Consider the following 26,113-nt stretch of genomic DNA (forward strand, 5'->3'; position numbering starts at 1 on the left):
GGATATTTGTGATGTGAGTTTAAATTAAACTAAAAATGCTACATTTGGAAGACAGGAAGCTGAGATTGAAGAAATTATATCAGAAGGGGAGGGAAGGATGCAATGAATAAGGTAGAAATGTATTTTGGGGTTGGGGCAGGATGAGATGGGGAAGGGGGTAAATGCTGTTAGGAGTGAGACACAGGAAGAATTGGAGAAAGTGGAAAGTGTGGAGATTATGTTGGAAGCTATTTATAAATAAAGCAGATCATAGAATTCTACAATGTAGATGGATTACGTAAATGCTGGGAAAGTCCTTTTCACACTACTGGGCCAGTTTCCCAGGAAATAAAACTTAGGAAATTCCTGGAGAATTTAAACCCCATCACCAAACCGAGTTCATTTCACACCGGATGCAAGTTATCAAGCATATTTGATAAGCTGATCAGATTCCATGTTTTGGTTTTACACATTCACTGATGAGTATATAAAACACTAAATACCCAAGTCATGTGAAGAAATTAAAATCCACTTATAATAATAATAATAATAATAATAATAATAATAGTAAAACTTTATATAGCGCCATATCCATCGAAAACAAGGCTCCATGGCGCTAATACAGAGAAACATTTAAAATATAGAAAATCAGCAAAAACAACAAGATATAAAAAAAAGGTTAAAATCAAGCGAACAATGACAAGCAATATACTTATACTGCCCTTGGGGATCCAAACACATGACTTTTGCCAATCTACAGAGTATATCTTACCACTAGTCCACCAAGATTGCCCAGTAGCTAGAGCCAGTAACATTTTTTTAAATTTTTTTAATCCTATATTTTTTTTAATCCTATATTTTGCAGGTACTGCAACAATAAGAAAGATATGAACAAAAAAAGAGTTTGGTATTCCAAGCAGTCTCCTCTTTCTTTTTGTAAAATAAAAATGCTTGTCTGAATTGTCTAAAGAGAAATTAAACCTCATTATGCCAACCGGGAGGTTGCCTCATCCAGACTTTATTCCCAAGCAGATGTAGCTATTTTTCAAGAGGTGCTTTTCTCTCCCGGGAGTTTTCAAGGGTCAGCAATTTAAGTGTGACAAGTTCAAATAAATTCATCCCTATTAAGATTTAAGATGTTTGAAGAGGAATGACAAGGGTCACAGAAAATTGACAGTGGGAGCAGGGGAAGGTGGTGAAAGTAGTGTAGGTTGAGAGATTGACATGACATACTGATAAAAAGACATCTTTAAAGGCAGTGGACACTATTGGTAATTACTCAAAATAATTATTGGCAGAAAGTTTGGAAAGTTTGCCTCGAAATTGCGTGGTTTTTCTTTTACTGTGCGAACTAACACGGTCGGCCATTTATGGGAGTCAAAAATTTGACTCCCATAAATGGCCGACCGTGTTAGTCGACGAGGTAAAAGGAAAACCGTGCAATTTCGAGGCATGTTTGTGTGGATCATTGTATTCTACTTTTACAGTATCTTTCCAACCATATGCATTTTATAAAAAAGGGTTACAAACGCCTTTTATAGACCAAGGCAACGTGTTCCTTTAAAAATGGAGTGGGGGGTAGTTACAGTTTAAAAAAGGGAGTTTACAAAACTTGAAGACTTCATTGTTTGTAGTATTGTATAAAAGGATCAGAGCTGCCAATTATCCCTTATTCTGCAGAAAGTTCCCTGATCTTTTCATTTTGCAATGAACACATTTTTGAAAAAAGTGTAACTCTTATCTTATCTCACTGACTGTTGTACCAAATCTCCTTAGTTGCAAGATGCAAATGTTGGCAGCTCTGTTTGACCACAATTGAGTCTAAACTGATGTTAGTCAACCTTATAAAAGTTTGAAACCTTTCTGTTGGCTAACAGATACAACACAAAAAAGCCACGTCAGACAAGAAGTTGAACAAAGTAATACAAAGAAAATATACAAAATAATAAATACATATACAGTTTAGTACCTTAAAGGAACACGTTGCCTTGTATCGGACGAGTTTGTAACCGTTTGGTACAAAATGAATATGGTTAGAAAGATGTTTTAAAAGTAGAATACAATGATCCACACAGGCATTACTCGAAATTCCTTTTATGTCCCGAACTAACACGGCTGGCTATTTGGCCGACCGTGTTAGTCAACGAGGTAAAAGGAAAACCTCGCAATTTCGAGTTATACTTGTGAGGATCATTGTATTCTACTTTTAAAACATCTTTCTAACCATATACATTTTATAACAAACGGTTGAAAACAATTTTCAAAGACCAACTTGACTGATGCTGGGCAACGTGTTCCTTTAATTTGACATGCTTTTATATTTTGACCAGTGGTATATATATCCATTACGAATCTGTCCAAGTTGGAGACTTTTTTACACTAGATAACAGCAGAAAACTTGGAAATTAATGATTGACTACAAAGTTCTGAGCATGTGCAAAGTTCTGAGCAAAAAACATCATTTGCAAGAGGTCTGTTAAATAATCTATAGGGACACAGAGGAGCAATGAGGTAAAAAAAACACAACATTATTCTTCTTTGTAAATTTTAGGACAGTAAGGTTTTCTTCGATGTGGCAGTCATGAAACACTTTTGGAAATATTTAGAGAAGTTAAAAAACATACGGTAACAAATTTTAGGAGCTTAGAACATCCAAGGCAATCTTGTTTCCACAAAAAGTTTGTGCATTGTAAATCCTACACGAGTTAATACAAGTATCCTAACTTATAAAATACAAAGTACTTTTTTTCTTTTTTCAAAGATAGTTAATCATTGAAGGCTACAACTTTAAAGTGTAAGGTTTGACAGTATGCCAGCTTATTTAAAACTTTGCCCCATTGAGTTCAGCTGCAGCCATTTATAATTTTCCGAATGTGAATAATTGTTTGTAAACACATGGTGAAATACTTTACATCAGTTTGATAGAAGTTGTGGTTACATACAATACCCAGTCACAAAAAGGTGAGCTTTAACATGTACACGAACAATGTATTTGTTATTTGCAAGTTTGTGAGCTTTTTTTCACTTCGTGAAGAACTCACTGAGGAGTCACCAGTTGTTGTGCCAAGTACTGACAAACATGATACTTGCAAACTACTGATTGAGTGACATAAAATTATATGCCTACTTATTGCCCAATAGTTTGTGAACTGTGACTTATTTGGTTATTTGCTCAAATGCAATTTTAACCAAGTGGGTTATAAATATATATACATTTGCCAAACACTCAGTGAGTACCAATACTCAATAAGTCGTAACTTATAAATTATTTGTCCACTACCAAGGGAGCTGCCATATGCTCAAAGAGCCATAATATACAAGTTGTTTTCCCCAACTGTTAACTAGTTTTAGTTAAGCATTACAGTAACTTGATAAATTGAATTACTACTCAGTGAGCTGTTACATACAAATTATTTGCTAAATATTCAAACTGAATGTGCAGCAGAAACCCTGAAAAGTAAAAATGAGCTTCTGAAAAGAAAACGTCGTCCACCAAACTCAACCCTACCTGGTCGTTAGTTTGTAACTCCACGACAATGCTCGAAAACCGTTTGGCCGAGACCAACCACTGCCCGTTTTTGACAACTTTTAACTGTCCCTTGTCAAAGTCTGTAGAGAAATGGAATACATACGTTCCCGGGATCGGGGCGGTGAATTTATCGATTCCCAAATCAAAATAGCGGCCGATATTAGTGATGGTTTCATGAAAGGGTATCATTCCATTCCTACCTCGCATGAGATCACTACTTGATATAAAACAATGAGCCATAAAGGCGCACTGCATGAGCTCAGGGGCAGGTAACCCAGGCTCCCCTTTGAAGCCTTTATCCCCAGTATTCCCCTTTGGACCCCGGATACCAACCCCCTGTGGCCCAACGGGTCCCTGTAACCCAAGTAACCCTCTATCTCCTCGCCTACCCTTACTCCCAGTGATCCCTCTCTGACCAGGCTCACCTCGTTTTCCTTTCTGACCCATATCCCCTTGTACGCCTTGTTTCCCCTTTGGACCAGTAGGTCCTGGATCACCCTGATCTCCTTGATCACCTTTGTACCCTATCTCGCCCTGGTGCCCGGTATTCCCCTTCTGCCCAGTTTCTCCCGGTACTCCTCTTGGACCTAGTTTCCCGAAGAAACCTTTAGCTCCTTTATCGCCTACTAGCCCATGAGTCCCCTTTTCACCGGTTAATCCTTGATCCCCTTTTAGCCCATATGGCCCAGGTTCACCTTTAGGCCCCCTCTTCCCTGATTCCCCATCCTTTCCATGTTCTCCTGGGGTCCCAGGGATCCCTGGTACTCCGGCCGGTCCCGAACAACAAGCGTCACAGAAACTCTGCTCTTTAACGAGAGACGTTGAAACTGCATCGTGCAGTGTCACCTGTAACAAGATGCCCAGCACTGCGATAAGGTCCATGCAAAACCGCATTTTGATCTCTCAAAGGCGCGATGCCCCTTGTTGCTTAGCCTGTGATTGGTTGCTAGGTAGCCTGTGATTGGTTGCTATGTGACATCAGACGGTGCCAAACCATTCAAACTGTGTTTGATCCTGCATCAGAATAATGGAAACAGACAATGAGTTGATTTGGGTTGAAGTTTAAGAATTCATGAAGTCAACAGGCAGATGAACGTTTTGTTTTGGATTCAAATATAGTTCAGAATATTCTTGGAATATTCTTGACTTAAGTGTTCGGGAGAACTTAAACAAAATCTGGTGGGATTTTTTAATCTCCTCACTCTTGGTACAGTTTAGGTTTTCATCAAACTTGATATCTTATCAAGGGAAGTGTTTCTCAACGTGTTTTAAAGAGAAAGACTTTCTCTTACCCCAAACTTGGTAAATTGTCTGTTTCCATTGGTCAGGATCACCCACTGTTTGAAAGTATAACTGACAAAAGCTGATGTTAAGAAACAAAATGATAAGATAGCAAGTCCAACGAGAGACAAAACCTTATGTAAACCTGTTAAGTTCAATAGTTATGATATAAGAAATTAGCACTTTTTACAAAGTGCGTTGTCACACCTGGAGGGTGTCCGGATTACTTATTTGTACTTCTAGTTTGCAGAGCTGTGATTTAAATTTTCAAGACTAATAAATGGTCAAGTGGTTTAGTGCCTCTGACTTAATTACCGATTTTCCTAACAAGAAATACATGCAGCGAATCAAAAATGCCTACTTAACGTATTTGCTTTTGCCAGACAAACATTGTGTCAAAATTCAAAACAGAGCGCTCCAAAAGTCTTCCAGAGACATGGATATGACTCCCCCACCCAATAATCTTTCCCAGTTGGCACTGACTCAGTCTGCCAGTGAACAAGAGCAACCAGTCTCAAATTCTACCATTTGGCCATCCTACTCACATAAGCTTCTACTCATCCTTCAGCCATGTTATTTTTCAGGATGTTTCCTGATTTCAGGATTTATTTCACAACTCCTAAGAGATTGAACTTTTGTTGAACTGATAAGTGGGGCAATCACCACAAAGGGATGGAGAATTAGTCCACATTGTGTCCCAAACCTGTACAGTTGCATTTCTGTTAATGCAGAGTCTGCGAACCTTAGTGAGTCTATTGTAACATCTGGGAGGTTCCAGGTCTGGCATAAGGGGAACACAAGGCCAGCAAGTAATTTTTCAGGAATTTTTACATTCTTCAAATATCACCTCTAAAAAAATGCCCTTTCTATGCCCCAGAGACCGGTTAATGGAACACCAACTCAGGGCCCAACTTAAAAGAGCTGCTTAAGCACAAGCTGCATCTAAGCACTAAAATAATGGAACACCAACTCAGGGCCCAACTTCAAACAGCTGCTTAAGCACAAACTGCATCTAAGCACTAAAATAATGCTGACCAGAAAAAGCTTGCCAGCAAAGCTCAGGCCTTGAATTTAAATCTTGAAGGGGCACAGCATATTTGTTCTGTATTTTAATTTTCTTTATGGAAGTTCCCCTTAAATAAAGAAAATTTGTATTGGAACTTTGCAAAGGGCACCAAAGCAAAACACGTGGCACCACGGCAATTGCTGTCAGTGATGTGGGTGTTTTCCAGGCCTGCAAGCTAGCATATCACATGCTCAATTTTTGACTGGTATATCCTGCTCATTACTGCTAGTACTAAAGCAGAAAATGGTTCAAAAGCATTTTTCCAGCTCTATTGTATTGGGCCCTGGTATACCGTCTCTGTTGCAGTCACTCTCTGCAACAGAGAAGCCCTACCTTGGGCTAGTTAGTAGAGGAACACCAAGTTCTATAAGTATCATCCAAAGTACTTTGGCATATAGGTCACTTAGTTTGAAGTTTGGCTCCAAGGTAAGCTTTCGTACATTCCAGGTAGCATGTACGTCACTCATCACAATTTGAAATGTTAAAGGGCATTGTACAATTCATAGTTTATGAAGAGTAAATCAATTCACATCCTTTCCTAGTTTTCACTCCATGATATAAAGGATTTATAATGCACCAATTGATCTAGGCAATTTCACTCCAATTCGTAGGCAATTTCACTCCATGAATTAAAGGATTTATAACGCACCAATTGATCTAGTTACCTATTCGGAGGTGGTATTATCCCATCATCTAGCAGATTTATCATGAATCAATCGATATACATATGTAGTTACCTATTCAAGGTAAGTTTATTCCAAGGCCCCCAAAGTTGATGACAGATTCACTGTTTGCAACTACACAATATGAGGCCCATTTTTATAGCACCTTGGTGATGCAGCACATTCTACTGCTAATCAAGCCTGGGACCTGTATAGCTTTACTGTCTTAGCCAAAAGAAGAAGCAATATTAAATGATTGAGTGTCCTGAATAGGCATAATTGCGTGACCTCCCTCCCCACAATGTATCTTCCAGATCTCCATCTGAAAAATTGCTAAAGTCTGATAAATAGCATTTATAAAACACATCTGCTGTTGATTATTTGATTGCTGAACTCCAAAATAGTTGGATTACATCTTGTTTAAAATATAATTAGGGTTTGTATAATTAAAAGAATATATTTAATTAGGGTTTAAACATTTTTGTACAGAGAATTTTAAGTTCATGCCTGAATTTTGATGTAATTCAATCAAAACGGCATTGAATTTGAGCTTATGTCTGGCTCAAAAATTGATCTTTGGTTGGATTGTACAGACCCATTTGTTTTCTTATGTCCGATGATGACTTCATGCTTGAAACTTTGCTCTAAAAGAATATTGAATAAAATGCCATCTCACACAAACTTAGTGTGAGATTAGATACTTGTAATTTTCCCTGCAACTTTGTTTAAACTTTTCTCTCTATTGGGAAAACGAGTGCATCACAAAACTTTATTAGACATTGGAGCACCTCTTTAAAAAAAATGCATGATCCAGGGCCAAATGCAACCCTCCTCAATGCTACAAATGTTATCACGTTCATATTGTATAGACCCTTGTTGTGACACTATGAACTGCCCTAATCACACATGAGTGTACTGCAGAAGGGATATATATAAGAACTACCCTGTGTGTCTGTCATGACACTTTGTGACTCTATTTATTGTTCTTCGTGGCTGCTGTTTTGGTTTGCCTTCTGTTTTAGGTCGGAGTTTTTTATCTTTTTTTCTTGCAGATGTCCGACCCTGTACTTGGAAAGACTGTGAACAATCAGGCATTTTTCATGCACTTATTAGTAACGTTAATAAAAATTGGTTTTGAGCATCTTGTGATTGTGGAACACATCTTGTTTCTTTACTGTGTCTTATCCAGCAAGCAGCCAATCAAGTTTATAACTGTTGCTGCATGGACTCTACAGTCTAGTTACTGAATAACAATTTCTTGAGTTGTGCAATTCATAATCATAGACATTTAACCAATGTTTGTATATGAGATAGATTTGCTGTTGCCAGCGTGGCGCTTCCCATTGTGGGAGTTTGCCAAGTTCCCTTGACAGGAAGACCATCTAAACAACCCATTCTAAGATGGCAAGGACTAATAAGAATGGACCTAACTACTGTGCTCACTGATTGAAAGCCCATTCATCTAATTCTAGAACGGGGAAATGAATCCTAAACAAATACTTACAAAACAATAAAAGGCAAAGTTTGGAAATAAATATTTATGATTGAATACCACTGCACATAATGGTAAGAAAATCAGAATAGAGCATATTAAGTCTGCCTGACCTTAACAACATAAAGGAAAGCAAAAGTTTTGAAATATATAAACAAACAAAATAGAATTTACCCCTAAAAATAAACTTAAAAAGAAGCAGACTAGTTGTGCATTGGCATGAATTGTCACAAAAAATTAAAAAATCTATCCGCTTCCACTTGTGCTACATCTAATAAACTTTAAAAAAAAAAAAACATTTCTAGGGAACTCGCCCTAAAATGGTGTATTTAAGGATGTGAGCATAAAACAGGTGCAAGTTTTTTATGTAGGGCATAGTGGCACCTTATGCCCTCGTCAATTTACACCTTGTTGTACTTGGAATTGCTCCATGTTGGAATCAAATCCCAAACACATAGTGACCTTAAAATTAGCTGGTCTATTTCTCTATCTACAGGAATGTTTTGTGGTTAAGGAAGCGCCTAATTTCAGTCAACCATGTTCCACTCGTTTTTACGTTCAGAAACGAACTGTAAAAGTTTGGGTTGATATTATTAGATTTGTTTCTAAGCAGACAGGAAAAAATAAATTTCCCTTGAATGTTATCGAGATCCGAGTTAACGTAGAGTAAGATGTTTTCACCGCCCTCAATTAAAAAATGCCTATATTCGAGAGAGTGTAATTATGAGAGTGTTAGATACATTTGAGCTGTCAGCTCGAGATTAAACGCACCTAAGTTGTCTCCACACCATCTGAAACCACAACTTGTCTAACTGAGTTACATAAGTATACATGGGGGGGTTTACTTTAGTAAACTGACATTGACAAACTGCTATCCTTAACACCACTACAGGCCACAATGTCATTTCTGTGGACATCAAATAGCTGCCAAAGTTGGTATCATCTCTCATGCTTGTGCCAGAACTCATACTGTTTCATGAGCTATTTAACTTCATTTTGTCCATCAGGTACCTGCATCAGTTGTTTTATTTTATTTGCACTACATAGTCGTTATCGCTTAGCGATAGCAGCCTATAATAATATATACTTGAGTAATAATTCTTTAGGTTGCATTCTGCATTTTTGAAGAAATGAGTATTGGGAAATATTTGCCAACTCATTTTGGTGTCAACAATTTTTGGTTCCTAAGTTATGTACAAGACGTGACCCATGCTTGTAGCCACGATTGGGAATAAGATATCACTGTGACATAACCCCTGGGTTAACATATACTGAGTGGTCTTTTCCCCAGGAGTTTAAACAAATAACCAAATACTTCTTAAAGTTGCATGACCCGATTTACACTAATAATACAAAATAGCTGTGTTAGCTTAAAGGATAAAACAAGGAAAGCAGTAGTAACACTATAAAGAGTAACTACTTTAACAAAGAAATACATTTATAAGCTTTCGTAGCAATAACTACATCAATGCATCAATTTTTGTTATGAGACTAGCTTCTTAAAAATTAAACCCTAATTTATTTTGTGTCAAAAAACAACACAAAAACATCGCTTTCAACACAAAGGTGTATTGCAACTCCAAGCTTTTCCCACATTTATAAAAGCAGGAAACTGAAGTATTAGTTACCATTTTAAAAAGTGTAAAAACCATCTTACCTTTGTACAAAAATCCTTGTCTGTCTTGAGATTATTTCAATGGCTGTGCATAAATATTCCTTGAGTTTGTGACTCCACTTACAATAAATATCTGAATATTATTCACCAATAGTCCGAGGCTTCACATGTTTCTCTCTCTGCTGCACTAAGAAATCTGCAAGATTTGGGGAAGAATATCAAGAAAGTCAAATTCTACTTGTGGTTTATTTTTTTCCAAAGGAGAGCAATAGCATGGAAAAGCTTGCAGCTTGAAGAATTTGAAGATACAAAGTGAGGAATTCACAAACAGTTAACTTGTCTGTCTGAGACTCTTGTATTTTAGTACTTCCATATAGGAAACTCTCTCAAGCGATAGTTGTGAAGTAAAAAAAAAAAGATAAGATCTGATTACGTTTCAATCAAGCAGGACGCGGAACAAGGAGCCCGTAAGAATGAGCCAAGAAGTTTAGTCTCACCTTCAGCAAACTCTAAAAAGTTACTCTGCTACCAATATGTCGAAGATTGTACACAACTTGATGGATACTTCTCAAAGAACCCAAACAGGAGATGCTGTCACATGCAGCACCAAGTCACAACTGTTGGAGACACTTCCTCAGAGACCCACAAAAAGTTCAGTGTTCCAATCGGCTGGTTGAAGTGCACTGTCTATTATCTGGATGCGACAACACTTTTTTAGAGCTTTGATCTGGGTCGGCATACCATCACATGAATCAAGAGTGGCTCACTCAGAGGTCTGTCAGTCAGACAGTTATGTGCTACCAAATACCAATGTCATCTAAGTCAGTAACTTACTACCATACCCTCCCCATAAAGCAAAGCCTCTCCAAAACACTCCCAGTACATATCCATGCAGTATGTCGATCACCAGAGAGAGAGAGCTGTGATCAGTCCAGCGGGGCGGGGGAGTGTGGTGATCACACTATGTTTTTGCCTCAGCCCTCTAGCCTTGCTTGGTCGTCAACATATTGTGTCCCCCCCTTCTCACCATAGACAGTGATGTCACTTATTATTGATTAAGTGGCAGACTTTAAATGCCTCAAGTCCATGGGCTGTACAACATCCTTGACATACCTTATGGTGCTAGAGTTTCCTGGATGCATTGCTATTGTATCCAAGCCTACATTTCCATGTTGATTTAATGATTCAATAGTGACTTGTTTGTCAGACCTGTTAGTATCGAAGGAAAACTTGAATAGGAAGTGTGATGTGCAGAATTCCAAACATTGCTGACTGATTTTACATTTTGACGCCTCAAACTTCAGTGCAATTATAAAGCATCTATATAAAGTATATTTATATTGACGCCTGAGTAGGTCCTTGTCTTTTGATTGGAGGATTGTTGGTCATGTGGCTTTCATTATTCACACCGTTTCATGCCTATTAAGCAGACATTTTGGTACTATTCACATTTTTTCCCCATCTGTTTAGACTATTGCCAGAACACATTATTGTGACAAAGATCTACTCTGATGCTACATAAAATAGATAATTACTGTTTTGCATTTGTGTTATGGAGAAAAAAGCTTAAAAAAAAAACTCCTTCTGATTTAGATTTGTTAATAAATTTGCGACTTTAAGACCATGACTTGGATACAATCCGATCTGCACTGGCGGATAGATTCTATTTCAGCCCCTGTAAGTGAATTAGGGCAAGATTCCATTAAGTACTCCCAAGGCAAAACTTCCCTTTGTAGTCGCACCGAGGTAAAACAAAAAAGTTTATCATGGTCACCGATTGTTGATTTGGGAGGCGTTAAATGACGTGAGGTTGACACCGTTCTCTGTGAGCAATGTAAACTGTTCAGCGTAGTTTTTGATGAAAAAAGGGAATTGTGATTTCGGGGCTGGAGGTTGAAAATGTTAACTGTTTGGTTATCATTTAGACATAAAATATTATCCTAACTTGAAGAGCTAGGCTATACCAGGAGTATCAGGAGTATGTATCTTTTTGTTTGGGGGGTGGGGGGGAATGGTTCCCAGGAGGGCTCTTGATGGTGGCAATTTGAGGCATACCTATTTTTGGCTTGGGGCAGTGAGTTCTAGCACCATGGTCAACTGCCATCTTGTTTGCACAATTTGAGCTGCCCTTGTATCAAGACAATCTTTGTTCTAAGTTGCCCCAATTGTGTAATCATGAACACATGTATTCACAAAGGATTTGTGTCACTGCTAGAGGGAGGACGCTATAATTCTGCAACCGCATAATCTCACGAACCACTATGTGATAGCGGTTACAGGAATTACACTGCCCACTGGCAGCGAGCGTTTTGTTGCAGTTTTCATTGAGCGGTTTGTGGGCCAATAGTGATTTAGATAGCGGTTAGGTTGTTTGTGACTAACGTGTTTAAGGATGCACAACTGGAGCATCTTGGAACCAAGATGCGTATCAAGGAGACCCCTGTGTCTAGTGAGAGGGTGAAGTTATATTTTGGAGTGGTATAAACAAGCTTACAGTCCTGCTGGAAAGGGTACAAAATATGTTTGCACATGTTTGTTTGAAGGGAGTCTGGTCTTGAACTGTTTTCCCTGGCCCAATGCCAATTAAAACAACCACTGACTAGGCAAAAAATCCAAGGCCCGTATAGTCCATCTGTACAATCCTGACCATATCTTGTTGGGCCCCCCTCAACATTGCCCCCCGTGCCCCCTTTCAATGTTGGCTCTCTTTGCTCAGTCTTTGGCGCTCCCATCAACAATAATGTTTATTGTCACGGGGGAAGTGGACAGGGAATATTAATTGTAACAATGTGAATGGGTAACTCAAACATTTTAGCCAGGACTGTAGTTTATAAAACTTGCTTTATAAAGCACAAAGCATTATTTCTGCAGTAACATCTTCTTACTCTAATGCACATACATAGGTGCATAGAGTAAGCCTCTACATGTATGATACGTTTGACTTCTCAGGAATTTTTCCTGATTTCAGAATTTTCTCAATTATTCTTGAAGAAGAATGAAGCAGTCACCACAATATCTTGTCCAAACCTGTGGTGATGTATTTCAGGGTATGTACTTTTAAAATCTGTAAATCTACTCAAAGGTAACACTTGGGAGGTTCAGGGTCTTGAGGACGAGGGAACTGTGAGGCACTTTAGTAATTTGTCCAGGGTTTTGTTTGTTTTGTGAAATCTTGCCCATGATATTTTCAGTTTGCAGTTCCCTATAAACAGGTCAGTGTGTGTCAACTTTTTTTCCAGATTTGTTTGCGATATTAGTTGATATTTAACAAGCAGTTCCTGTGTTTCAAATGATCGGGCCATGATTTATAAATTGAACACCTGCAATTGGCAAACTTTTGAAACGACACGGAAGGAGGTCCAAACGCTTAAGGGATTTTCTATTTGCGAGGCCTCACACGCGCAAATGTTCATGACAGATGACATTCATGTTTGCGAGGCACAACATTCTGGCAAAGTGAATTGTCAGATGTGAATGTTTGAGATCCCGGACATAAATTGATGTCATCCAAAGAGAGTGACTAGCGACAGGTGTTTGTTTTATAACAGAACATTCCTGCGGTTTTCATATTTCACATCATAGTATTTTCAGTCAAGCGTTCCTGGTAATAAGTTCTAGTTTTTGTTTTTAATGTGATTTTTTTCTTCTTCTTTGTGCTGTTTTCTTATTGGATTTTGATTATCTTGAGGGAATGACCAATGTTTACAGACGAAGATTAGAAAGAGAAAAACCAAAGTTGATGTAGTTGATTAGAAAACAGTTAAATATTTAGTTTGGCAATAGTTTGGTTGGATATTTCAATGGAAAGTTTGTGAATGGTTGGTAAAAAACTTAGAGCAACTCTTAAAAAAAGGAATGGTCAACTCTGTGGAAAAAAGGAAAAATTATCAATTCTTCCAAAAATCCAGACTACAAAAGCTGATTGAAGATTATAAAACATAGATTTTTTACTTTGGTTAGAAATAAGTTAGATATTTCAAGGGAAGTTTTGAAATGGTTATATACAAGAAGTCTGGATAACTCTGCAGTAATTTTATGGAAAACATTTATTAAACCAGGGGTCGATTTCATAAAGAGTACAAAAATGCAGCAAAAAGCTTAGATGTTTTATTCTTGATGTTTACGACTCTGAAAATTGTTAAATCATCATCGTGCTAATTACTGCAAATTAGTGTCTTTCCTTTCAAGCTTCTTTCCACACAACAAAATATACCTAGAGGAGGAAACAGATCCAAGATGTATCGTCCTGCATAAACTGTTACTGTTGCTAAAAAAACTTTGTTTGCCCCTAGGTTTGTTATTTTGGGGAGATTGGGGACTAACTTTGAAAAGTTTAGGATGTGCCTTCATTCTGAATAAATTACCATACTCTGTAAAGCTATGTTTTCCTATAGCTTTGCTATATTGAAAATTTTTCTTGAAGAATAAAGTGTTTTTTCCACCAAAAACATCTCTGATGCAGTGGGCGGTGAATTACAGTGTCAGGCAGGGGTTAATGCACCAAGTAGCCATGAGAAATTACTCTTAAATAACCTCAATTGCTTTCAAATTGGACAGATTTTTTTTTAAATTGCCTCAAATTGGTTGGACGTCCACGTAGCGGTCTCAGACTTATCACCCATGGAGATATGGAATATGGACATCGTGAATCTATCAAGTCAATAATATTGATTTACGTTTTTATTACAACTGGTGGAACTTTATCTACCTTTTCTCCCTGATAAAACCTGTGATTGTGGACCCGGTGTTTGTCTGAAATATTTGCCGATGCGTTGCAAATCTCATGGCAAGTCATCAGGATAATTTGGAGCTAAATTGAAAACCTAAAAACTATCTTAGAAAATTGTTTTTAAACAAAATGCCTGAGTAACTGATAACATCTTGTACTCCATGGGATCTCAATATTCTCCATAAAAAAAGTAATATTCCTAAGTAATTTAATTTGTAACGCAGTGAACCCATTTTCCAGCCCAATTTTCAATTAGGATTCTCTAAAACGAAGAAGGTTGTGTGGAGGTCAGCTTGAACCAAATAATTTCTCTCATGTGGTCACTTTAAAGGATTTGAATCAATTGATAATCAACAACAACAAGAATTGATTGTTTTTTAATCTAATAGTAATACTTGTTGCTTATTTAGCGCACCTAGATCAAGGCTTTAAAACATTACTATCCTTCATCACCAGGAATATTTAGCCAATTCCTCTTACCTTCTCAACTCCCTGGGGAGCATAAAACCCCAAACTGCTTAAATTAGAGGTAAATCCAGCACAAGACTGACACACTCTCAGCCCTCCCAGTTTCCCATTATACACCCTGGGTTAAGAGAAGCAATTATTGTGAAGTGCCTTGCTCAGAAGGATACAAGTGTCATGACCTAGAATCAAACCCACACTCCTGATGACCAATTCATCTGAACTTGAGTCTGATGCATCTGACTGCTCAGCAATTACACGCCTAAAAGCTCATTCAGTATAAAAGTCATCCAATCCCTGGAAAAGTCTGACATGGCATCTCAATGTCAAAGAATTACAGCATGGCCACAGAATTTTGAGAAATTTTCCAAGATTGTGTGGATGAAAATTTAACATCTTTTATTAAGTATCCTTAAAGGAACATTACAGAATTTGTTTTGCTAGCAAAAAAGGTTGCTGGCAGTGTAAAAACTTTATGTAATCCACCATTACATAAACTGACACACCTGTAGAAGTTTGAGATCGATCGGCTACCTGGGTCACGAGAGAACATTGAAAAACCAATTACAACCTTTGCATTGCATCGATGCCAAAACAAAAACATGCGATAAACGCGAAATTAGATTATTTATTGCTCATCAAATTTGAAATTTCAGACAGAAATATTTCAAGGCATGTTTTCTACTATCATCATTATTAGACCGTGTAAGTTTTATGTAGTCTGTGATCTTCAAGAATTTTGTTTCTTACCAATTCTGTAACGTTCTATGGCTCTTGCTCAGGCTTTGACTTAGGATCCGGCTGGGGTTTATGATCTGGCTTGGGCTCTTGCATAGGCATGAACCTCCTGAGTATATCACAGATACAAGTTTTTGTATGATATTTCGATGATTAGAATTAAAGCTAAGGACAATTTCTGATGCTTACTAATGAACCCTTTAGAAGTTGTTGGGATAGTTGTCAGGTTAGATAAATATCATAATGGATTACTAGTTTGTCCTGTACAGTACTTAGCATCAAGGTCGTGATCTCTGTGATGACTCGATGACAGATATACAGGACAGATATCTAGTTTGGCATAATGCCATGGAGGAAGTCATACTGTTATTGGGAGTTGACCAAAACATTTTATGAAAATGTGAGTGAGGGTTTCAGTTATCATGGGTTTTTAATTGGGTTTTCAGATTTGTCCTAATATTTCATAAAATTTTGAAGGATGTACTCAGTATTCTGTGAATATATTATGGTTTTCAAAGTAAACATTTTTTTATATGAAAATGTTAATGATGCTACGGGCAATTTAGGCAATTTATTCAGGTCTTTAGATTCAAATTTTTTTATATGGTTTTTCTTATTAATTTTTTTTATTCTGACCTTTTTGGCCTTTTCATATTTTAGTTAACTGTACAAAATGGATACTGGATAAAATGTGTGATCCATTTAATTATACACAGACATTTTGATTCAAATTCCTCTCTATACAATTTTTCTTTACTCAACCCCAAATTATTTAAACATTTACTCACTCAGTTTCCCTTGTGGCTTATTATAATTATAATTAGACTTATAAATAGATTTGCCCTCTTGCAGATGCAAAAATATAATTTAAAATTCAGGTTCAAGTGAAAATGAGTGAGATTAATTTTAACATTCCGATTGTTTTTAAAAGTATAAAAAGCCCAAGTGTAAAATGTTTTCATTTGAATTACATATCAGTGGATGAAGACAACAACCTTTCCAAGGGCCTCTCCTGTCACCTTGAGCTTGTTGAGGTCAAAGGTTAATTGGATACATCCCAAGGGAAGCTTTTATGAACCTGTTTTACAAACTGCTACTGCCGATCTTTTTGGAACTGCAATGGGCTGATTGTGAGTGGCCGTAACAACAGATGTTTGAACGGAACAAGTTCTCTACTTTGATATACTTATTTCAACTCTTCTCAACTTCTCAAGGGTGTCCAGCGTTTCAAGTTGCTCCACTTGTACACAGGAATCCCTTCTCAAGATTCATTCATTCATTCTTTTATTCTTTCATTCATTCATGGAAAGTTATCCTGTGCTTTTGCTGTGGTGCCCTCTGCAAAGTTCCAAGATGCAATTTTTGTAAAAATGTCCTCCTAGATGTGCCCCTTACCAGAGGAAAATTACTGTGGCCCTTCAAGAGGGAAGAACAAGGCCAGGGGTGAATATTAGACCAACCTGTAAGGCCAGGGGTGAATATTAGACCAACCTGTAAGGCCAGGGGTGAATATTAGACCAACCTATAAGGCCAGGGGTGAATATTAGACCAACCTGTGGCGTATCGGCCAGGGGTGAATATTAGACCAACCTGTAAGGCCAGGGGTGAATATTAGACCAACCTATAAGGCCAGGGGTGAATATTAGACCAACCTGTAAGGCCAGGGGTGAATATTAGACCAACCTATAAGGCCAGGGGTGAATATTAGACCAACCTGTAAGGCCAGGGGTGAATATTAGACCAACCTGTAAGGCCAGGGGTGAATATTAGACCAACCTGTAAGGCCAGGGGTGAATATTAGACCAACCTGTAAGGCCAGGGGTGAATATTAGACCAACCTGTAAGGCCAGGGGTGAATATTAGACCAACCTTTGGCGTATCGGCAAAAATGAGCAGGACCCTTTCACTCATTCACATTGTGGATTTGGTTGAAACCTTTTACTGCTGAACACCGTTTTTTTTCCCTCGCCTAATTTGTCAAAGTTGGCCAAAGGTTACTGTTAAAATTACCAATCCACAAATACTGCTGCCAGTCTTTTTGACATTCAGTTTTGAAGGCAATTGATATGTGCCATGTAGCCAACAAGAACAACTATAACGATGAATGTATATACAATGTACATGTGGTACTTTGGCAGCAAGATACTCTTGAGAGTTGTGGTTGAAACACAGAGTTTTGTTTTGATCAGCTCGTTTCCTAAGGTGTCTCATGAACTCCCCTTGTCCATCCCTGGGAGTAGGTGGCAACCGTGCCTCTGGTGACAGTTGATTTGGGTCGTGGCCCAAATCAGTGTCACCCTCAACTCTAAGTGCAATTTGAGCTTACATGTATGTAAACAAAATACGTGACAAAACATAAGTTGTTGTAAATCACTTGAATGTGACCATCATATTTCAGTATTAAAAAGTAATAGGTTGGAATTGCTCTTAAACAAAAAATTTGACTTCCATAAATGGCCGACTGAAAACCACGCAATTTCAAGTGATACGTTTGGATCATTATATTCTACTTTTAAAATATCTTTCTAATCATATGCATTTTATAACCAACGGTTACAAACGCTTTTCAAAGTCCAACTCGACCGATCCAAGGCAACGTGTTCCTTTATTTGCACCTCTTTTGTAGCATTAAAACATAATGACATAGTCCTGCATTTTGTGATGGTGCGATACACAGTATCATCATTCAAGCCCCCACCCCCCTCCCTGAAAGGGAAGGATATTTGCTTACACCCCTCAGGGGATTGACATCATAGGGTTAATAGTACAATTATTTGGATGTACATGTAAACCATCAAAAGGCACCATGCTTGAATTGAACATGCCCTTGAAAGTATGACATGATCATGGTCAAGATATACTTGAACTTGAACTTGGAAGATATAGATAGATGATACATTTATTTCAATGTTGCAATGATTAAAGAAATGTGTACATCATTAAAGTGAGGGTCGTGATAACAAATATTTAATGGCACACCAGAGAAGTGGTAACAACTCCAACAATTGACAGAAGTTTGATATAATCACAAAAAAAGGACAACATTTAGGCCTAGGGTAAAGCAAAAGGTTGTGTTGCCAAATCTACATACAGGCATTATTGACCCCTTGCACGCGCGTCACACGCGGCGACTGATGCCACGCTCACCATGTTGGTGGTCAATAGGCTTACGTGTAAAAGCCGCGTCACCTAAAAATGCACACTTCACTGAATAACACATGTTATGACATTGACCACCAAAATGGCGCATCCAAGATTATTCTGATGATGACGTCAGGTGAAATGGGTCAATAACAAACAAACAGACTAACAACACTGACTAACATATATAAACATGCACATGTAGGAACTAAGATAAAACACCACCTAGAAATAAGTCATAACTTTTATTTCATTACTAAGAACTTATGTTCAACATGTACATTTTAGTTCCAAATAAGCAGATAAAAAGTTCATGCTTAAAGTGGCCTTTTTGAAAGGAGGACCATGGTCATGATCTTAAACCAGGCTTGTGGATCTTCATAGAGTTATTAGGTACAGGTACTTCACATGGGTACTTCACATGGGTACACGCTGGCCATGATTCACAATAGAGTACACTCCATCTGGTGCTTTAAATCACCATCCCATTTAAAAATATGTCATAGAATACAATCATGGGATCATTGTTTGTAATGAAAATACAAAAAAGGAGACACTAATACAAAATATATGATGCCACTTGCCAAGATTTGTCACTTTGAAATGGCAGTATAAGAGTTATGACAACTGTAATACGAGCCATGATATCAATGTGATGTGATGTCTTAAAAATGCTATGTTTAAGGGAATCCTTAAGTTGTGTGCTATTTGAAAGCTCTTCCTCTTCATTTTTTTTTTTTTTTTTTTTTTCTCTCAGAAAGTCACCTGTGGTTTGTCCTGGAGTAGTGTATTATATAAAATTCTCTAAATTTTTAGATTTACAAATGCTAATAATTATGCAATATACATGTAACAAGGCAGGCAAATGCATTGCCCTACTCTTTCTTTATACCAAGTCCCTTCATAATGTAGACCTCTTCTGTTTTCTGGTCCACACTTGGTATCATTAAAATATGAGAATGTTTAATGTACAGCAATATTGAATACCTTGTGACATCAACACTAAAATGACTTCCATCACCCAACGCATTTATCTTGTGCATACAGAGACTTTTAATATTCCCTAGACATCAATATACAACCTGCCACTCACTGGGTCAGGCAACTGTGGCATGACTGAAATGTAGACCATGGCTAAACATACACCAAGGAGCTGAGGCTAACTATGCAGAACATGCTACAAATTCAGGGGAAATAAAACAAATCAGAAGTCGCTGTAAATCTTCCAGATGTGACCCATGTCTGTTTGGAAGAAATTTTGATCGTTAGTGCCCAGTAAACATTGCAGACCCATAAATGTAGGTCTTTGGGTTTTCTGTTGTGTGACCGAGATGTCTTGAAGACATATTTGATTTTACTTTACACATTTTCCATTCAACACTCAACACAAATCTCTAGTTTGTACGGTAAGATTGAAGGGACGGTACACGTTTGGTAATTACTCAAAACAAATATTAACTTAAAAACTGACTTGGTACAAGCATTGGAGAGCTGTTGTTAATATAAAACATTGTGGGAAACAACTCCCTCTGAAGTAACGTAGTTTTTGAGAAAGGGGTAATTTCTCACTAAAATAATAAATGACTTGTAGCTAGAATTTTATTCTTATCTGAAAGCACACAAATTCGTCCAACAAGGGTGTTTTTTCTTTCATCATTTTCTCGCAACTTTCGTTGACCAATTGAGCCCAAATTTTCACAGGCTTGTTATTTTATGGTTATGATGGGATACACCAAGTGAGAAGACTAGTCTTTGACAATTACCAAACGTGTACCCTCCCTTTAACTGTAATTTAGCACATAGTTAACACTAACAAAAATACTCAAAATTAAACAAACCTCCTCATCTGTAAAATCATTTACTTTTTTTACCAGATTTGTACACGAGTTAGAGCTAAGGTAACCTCTCCATTCTAACTTCACTGCATGACTCTTGACACCAACCCACCATAATGTCACACTGTTTGGCTCATCTGCTTAGTCATGCTCAGGTAATTGTAGGGGAAGCCCTAACAAACGCATGTAAAGATTGAGCTCTATCCGACATTCAACATGTTCAGCAATGTCATTCCTGGCTCAGTGCCATTATTGCTCTTCATGAATTGAAGCCGCCAGACGAAGGATGTTGGTGTCGGGTCTAGAAGTACATTAAGGTCATCTCTTAACTTTTCATCAGATTGCAGGTGAACATTCACAAATGTTGATAAATTAATCTGTTATTCAATTTGGAATCAGCCAAGAAGTTGAGGTTAAATTGTTACACCCCGGCAACATAACCCAATTAAAGAGCTGCTGGTTTCACAGGTTTGAGTGGGAGGGGCCCGTTTGGTTGCAACTCAATAATCTTAACCAACGAAAGATTGTGTTACTTAGATACTGAATGGTTTTTTTTTTTGGCAAACAAATACTTTGGTGACCACTCTTGATCTATCAGCCTGATTTACGCGAAGCTCCAAAACATGCAAAAGCAATTTATGAAACTCATGCAAACTGCATGAGCAGACAAGCTTTTCTTTTTTATAGGGGTATTAGTTTTGAAACATAAAATTAAAGGTCTTGACATTTTCTAAGTCTTCTTTTGTGGCACTGTTTGTGAACTCTTTTGTGAACTTTTTGAAGTAAGGGTAGGCTTGGATTTCTTCTTTCCCTAACAAAGTGAGTCAATGTCACTTCAGGAAACATACAGCAGAAATCCACTGAAGTTAACTCCCAGTTCTTGTGGTGTGCCTTCAGTGGTCATCTGCAGCCATACTAGATCATCCACATCAAGCTGAACTACAGTAGTAGCTGATGTTTCTGTCATCATAAGCTCAGTGGAGGACCCTTTCTTCATCAACTTCACGATTCCGGAGCCATATTCCAAGTTAAACTGGAACACATACGTGCCTGCAGTGGCACTAGAGAAGGATCCACTTTGGAACTGGCCACCAACGTTTGAGACAATGTGACTAAATGGTATCTGTCGACCGTTTAGATCAATTCTATTGTGAAAATATCTTGCTGTGAACGCAGTTTGCCGATAGGGTGCGATTGCTACCGATTTACCAGGCTCCCCAGGGATACCTGGTGGTCCTATAACACCAATCCCAGGAGGCCCAGTGACTCCACCCTCACCCTTTGACCCGGCTCCACCTGAGTCACCCTTGTCCCCCTTCTCACCTATTGCCCCAGCTAGCCCAGGTAAACCTTGCTGGCCCAGTGCTCCTTTAACTCCCTCTAACCCCCATACACCACGCTGACCCTTCTCCCCTGGTTGCCCAACCCTTCCTTCCTCACCTGTTTCCCCTTGTTCTCCTTTATCACCCTGTGAGCCCTTTGGACTTGGAGTTATTGGTCCTGGTTGACCCTCAGGGCCTTGTGTTCCATTCAGACCCATTTCTCCCCTTTGACCTGTTTCACCAATACTTCCCTTTTCCCCTTTTGGTCCCATTGCGCCGTCCATACCCTGCTCCCCTGTTGGACCAATTGGTCCCCTTGTCCCATTCAAGCCTACTTCACCTTTATCTCCCATCTTTCCTTGTTCCCCTTTTCCGCCAAGATTTCCTATAAATCCTCTTAGTCCCATTGGACCAACCATCCCAATATCCCCTTTATGTCCCAAATCACCCTTTAATCCCTGAAGTCCTTGATCTCCTTTACTTCCTTCATCCCCTTTGATCCCCTGTGGTCCTGTCGTACCTGTTATCCCAGTGTCTCCACTGTCACCCTTCGATCCATTGATCCCATCTATACCTGGCTGACCTGGCGGCCCCACAGGCCCACCAGCTGACCCATTATCACCTTTGCTACCTTGCAAGCCAGCTTCTCCTTGGATTCCAGGCTCACCCTTAACCCCAGGTGCTCCTGATGGTCCAGTATTCCCTTTGCCTCCTGTATCACCTTTGTCGCCATAACTTCCCTTCAGTCCTACCTCTCCCTTAACCCCTTGCACACCAGGGGGCCCTACTGGACCATGAGGACCCTCTGGTCCAAAACTACCCCGTACTCCTTTGGGACCTACTTCACCAGGAGGGCCCTGTTTACCCCTTGGACCCTTGTTGCCAGAGTCTCCCTTTGCGCCATGTTCACCCCACACACCTTCTTGCCCTTTCTCACCTTTTAGCCCAACTATCCCCATCACACCTGGTTCACCCCCTGCACCAGGTACACCCACTGGTCCCATATCACCTTTTTCCCCCTTTCCTCCACTGTCCCCTGTATTACCCTGCAACCCTTCCCCAATGGAGCCCTTTTCCCCTGGTGGACCTCCAGGCCCCTGAGTACCATTTACACCAGATATCCCTCTATGTCCTATTGGCCCTGTTTCACCTTTTGACCCCTTCTCCCCAGTTATCCCAACATCACCAGGGAGTCCAGTTGTGCCATTTTCTCCTTTTACACCCTTCTCCCCCCTAATACCAGGTGCTCCTGGTCCACCTGTTAATCCCAGTTCTCCTTTACTCCCATTATACCCTAAAACACCCATCTCCCCTTGCTCTCCTTTTTGACCATTTATACCTTGTTCCCCATCACTACCATTGAAACCAGGTTTCCCATCAAGCCCATCTGATCCAGGAAGGCCATCAACACCCTTACCCCCAGACACTCCTGGTGAACCTTGTATTCCCTTGTCCCCTTTAACACCCATCTCACCTTTAGTTCCATTGAACCCCATGTCTCCAGTCCTCCCAACATCTCCTTTGTCTCCTCTTAAACCCATTTCTCCTCTAACACCAGGTGGTCCTTGCAGACCTACTTCTCCTGCCTTACCCATTATTCCCTGTTTTCCTTTTGCACCTTTGCCACCGACAGGTCCTGGTGTCCCAGAAACCCCATCTCTTCCATCTGTGCCATTTTCTCCTTTTGAGCCCTGTACTCCTTTAATTCCCCGAGACCCTTTTTGCCCAGTGTACCTTAGATCTTCCAGGTTCCGTGGTTGTTGTGAACTCATTCCTAATGAACTGACAAAGCTAATAGGTCCTCTCTCTCCCTTCTTGCCTTTCATTCCTGGTTGTCCAGGCTCACCCATCGAACCAGGTACTCCTGTAACATTCAGAGGAGCAGGTAGTCCATCCATTCCCGCGCTACCATGGTCACCCTTTACACCTGTATCGCCTTTATTTCCAAGATCTCCTTTATCTCCCTTGTTTCCGGTCAGTCCATAAGGTCCTTTCTCACCCTTCAGACCAGGTACACCTTGTGGTCCTTCCACACCAGGAGACCCTGTCTCTCCAACATCTCCTTTGTTTCCAGAAGGCCCACTACTTCCATGAGGTCCTGGTGGACCTTGAGGTCCTCTTGGCCCCTGCATTCTAATGGGTTCACCTTTCTCACCTTTCATCCCTGGTTGACCCTCGGATCCATCTTGCCCTTTGACCCCGGGATGTCCCATAATTCCTGGCTCTCCTCGTAGTCCATCACGACCATGAAATCCATCTCTTCCTGCATTTCCTGGCATTCCAGGCATGCCTGATGAACCTGGCTGTCCCTGGCAGCAGGGATTGCATTGTTGATCAACATGTTGAGAGCTTGAACCTTTGAATAGTGTACTAATAGTAGGTGTTGGGCTTGCTTCCAATGACGCCGGTTCCACGTTGCTTAGAGAAGGTCTGGCAAGATGGATGATGATGAGTATGGATAGCCAAAATGGTTTCCTCTTGACCAGATTGAACATTGTTAGACCTGATATCCACTGCTTCATCATGCAAGGACAGGATCTTGGATTCACTGCATCTGTGCAGGCATATAATAACGCGAAAAAATAAAATAGATAAATACAAATGATACTTTTCTTAAATAAATCTTAACCACCGTAACAACAGAGTGCATGTCAACATGTCACACGAGCAACATAATATAGGTTAACAGTATGCAGGCAACAAAATGCTATTCAATGTCATAATGATGCTAATTGTCTGAGACTGGTTTTCTACTAATGTTTGCTCCATCAATTGTATACAAGGGATGAGAACTTTCAAACTTTGAACTGAATTCAGACTTTATAAGTCAGCCTGGTCTATAAAATCACCCCTTGTTTTTTTCTACATGTCAAGAATCCTGCTCTTTGATCTACTTCTCTGTTTGCTACTGCAGATAATGTTCTTAAAAGCTCTGTGAAATAATTAACTCAAGTGGTTTTAAAGCCAGTGGACACTTTCGGAACAGAAAGAAAATTAAAAGTTCACAGATTTACAAATAACTTACAGGGTTTACAGAAGGTATTGGTGAAAGACTTCTCTTGAAATATTATTTCATGAAATGCTTTACTTTTTTTGAGAAAACAATAAAGCAGTATCAATTCTCGATATCGAGAATTACGGATTTATTTTAACACATGTCATGACACGGCAAAATGTGCGGAAACAAGGGTGGGTTTTCCCGTTATTTTCTCTCGACTCTGATGACCAATTGAGCCTAAATTTTTACAGGTTTGTTATTTTATATATAAGTTGTGATACATGAAGTGTGGGCCATGGACAATACTGTTTACCGAAAGTGTCCAATGGCTTTAAAAGGATGGCATTGCGACTACAATAGACAAGCAACATCTTTAATTTCAGAATGTTTTATTTCAAAACAAAGGTAAAGTCTATTTTTTTTACAGTAAAGAGTTTACCTAATAAATTTCTTGAACTTGAAACTGTTTGTCATTGATAATAATTCTACATTAACATCTTTAACATGATATGTTTCCTTACCTCTGATCTGACGTCAATCCTTGAATTACTTTTGTATTGTTAACTATCAGAGAATACAACAGAGTTACTCTGAAGTTTCCGTAGAAAAATCAAGTGATGATCGTAGCCGCCTTTTGGGGATATTTAGTGAAATATTCATCATGACATGTTTTCCTTACCTTTGATCTGATGTATATCCTTGAGTTTTGTTGTCGTTGATCTGTCAATTCAACAAAGTTACTCCGAAGTTTGTCAAAAAAATCAAGCGATGACTGTATCAGCCTTTTTTATTAGTCAGTTTATCCGCAGGTCAAACTTGATCTTGTACTCTATTGCCCCCACACCCTGTTTGATAAGATGTCAAATATATGAACCTAAACCGTTGCCCCCCCCCCCTCTCCGAAGAAAATGTGGAGAAAGAAAAACGAGGACATGAGCCCTTTAAAGTAAACTTTACACAATAATTTGATATTTTATATAAGTTTGTGATTCAAGTATTCCTGTAATTTGTTTGTACTTTGTTGTGTTAAGGCGTTCCATTTGCGAAATTTGCGTATTAATCTTACTATAAGTTTGGGGACCTTGTTGACCTTTCCAGCTAAGCACCCCCCCCCCCCCCCCCAAAACCCTGGAGCAACTTCCTGCTGATTGGACTATATCTGGGTTGTACTGACTCTCTCTCTCTATCTCTCTGTAGGCTTCTCTGTGGAAGGAAATCTTTAAGTGATAGTTTCCGTTAGGTGGAATATGTGGAATGTTTT

The 26,113-nt window shown here is 39.0% G+C and overlaps 2 protein-coding genes across 3 annotated transcripts in view; both read right to left on the minus strand.

The window, feature by feature from the left end:
• Positions 1 to 10,725, minus strand: part of LOC117295302 (otolin-1-like) — a 32,909-nt gene extending 22,184 nt beyond the window's left edge. The window contains exons 1-3 of one of the 2 annotated variants that reach the window (XM_033777861.1): positions 10,122 to 10,725; positions 9,667 to 9,820; positions 2,218 to 4,522 (exon numbers count right to left, since the gene is read on the minus strand). In XM_033777861.1, coding sequence (XP_033633752.1) covers positions 3,368 to 4,402 — 1,035 coding nt within the window. In that variant the 5' untranslated portion in view covers positions 4,403 to 4,522; positions 9,667 to 9,820; positions 10,122 to 10,725 and the 3' untranslated portion in view covers positions 2,218 to 3,367. Of the gene's footprint in view, positions 1 to 2,217; positions 4,523 to 9,666; positions 9,821 to 10,121 lie in introns of those variants that run through there. The other variant, XM_033777862.1, reaches the window with a different exon arrangement.
• A 10,642-nt stretch (positions 10,726 to 21,367) lies between these two features.
• On the minus strand, positions 21,368 to 24,376 carry LOC117296111 (collagen alpha-1(I) chain-like). The gene has a single exon (XM_033778983.1). The coding sequence runs from the start codon at positions 24,374 to 24,376 to the stop codon at positions 21,368 to 21,370; it is 3,009 nt and encodes a 1,002-aa protein (XP_033634874.1).
• Between the last annotated feature and the right edge of the window lie 1,737 nt (positions 24,377 to 26,113).

This window comes from Asterias rubens, chromosome 10 (genome assembly GCF_902459465.1).
Source record: "Asterias rubens chromosome 10, eAstRub1.3, whole genome shotgun sequence".
Lineage (NCBI taxonomy): Eukaryota > Metazoa > Echinodermata > Asteroidea > Forcipulatida > Asteriidae > Asterias > Asterias rubens.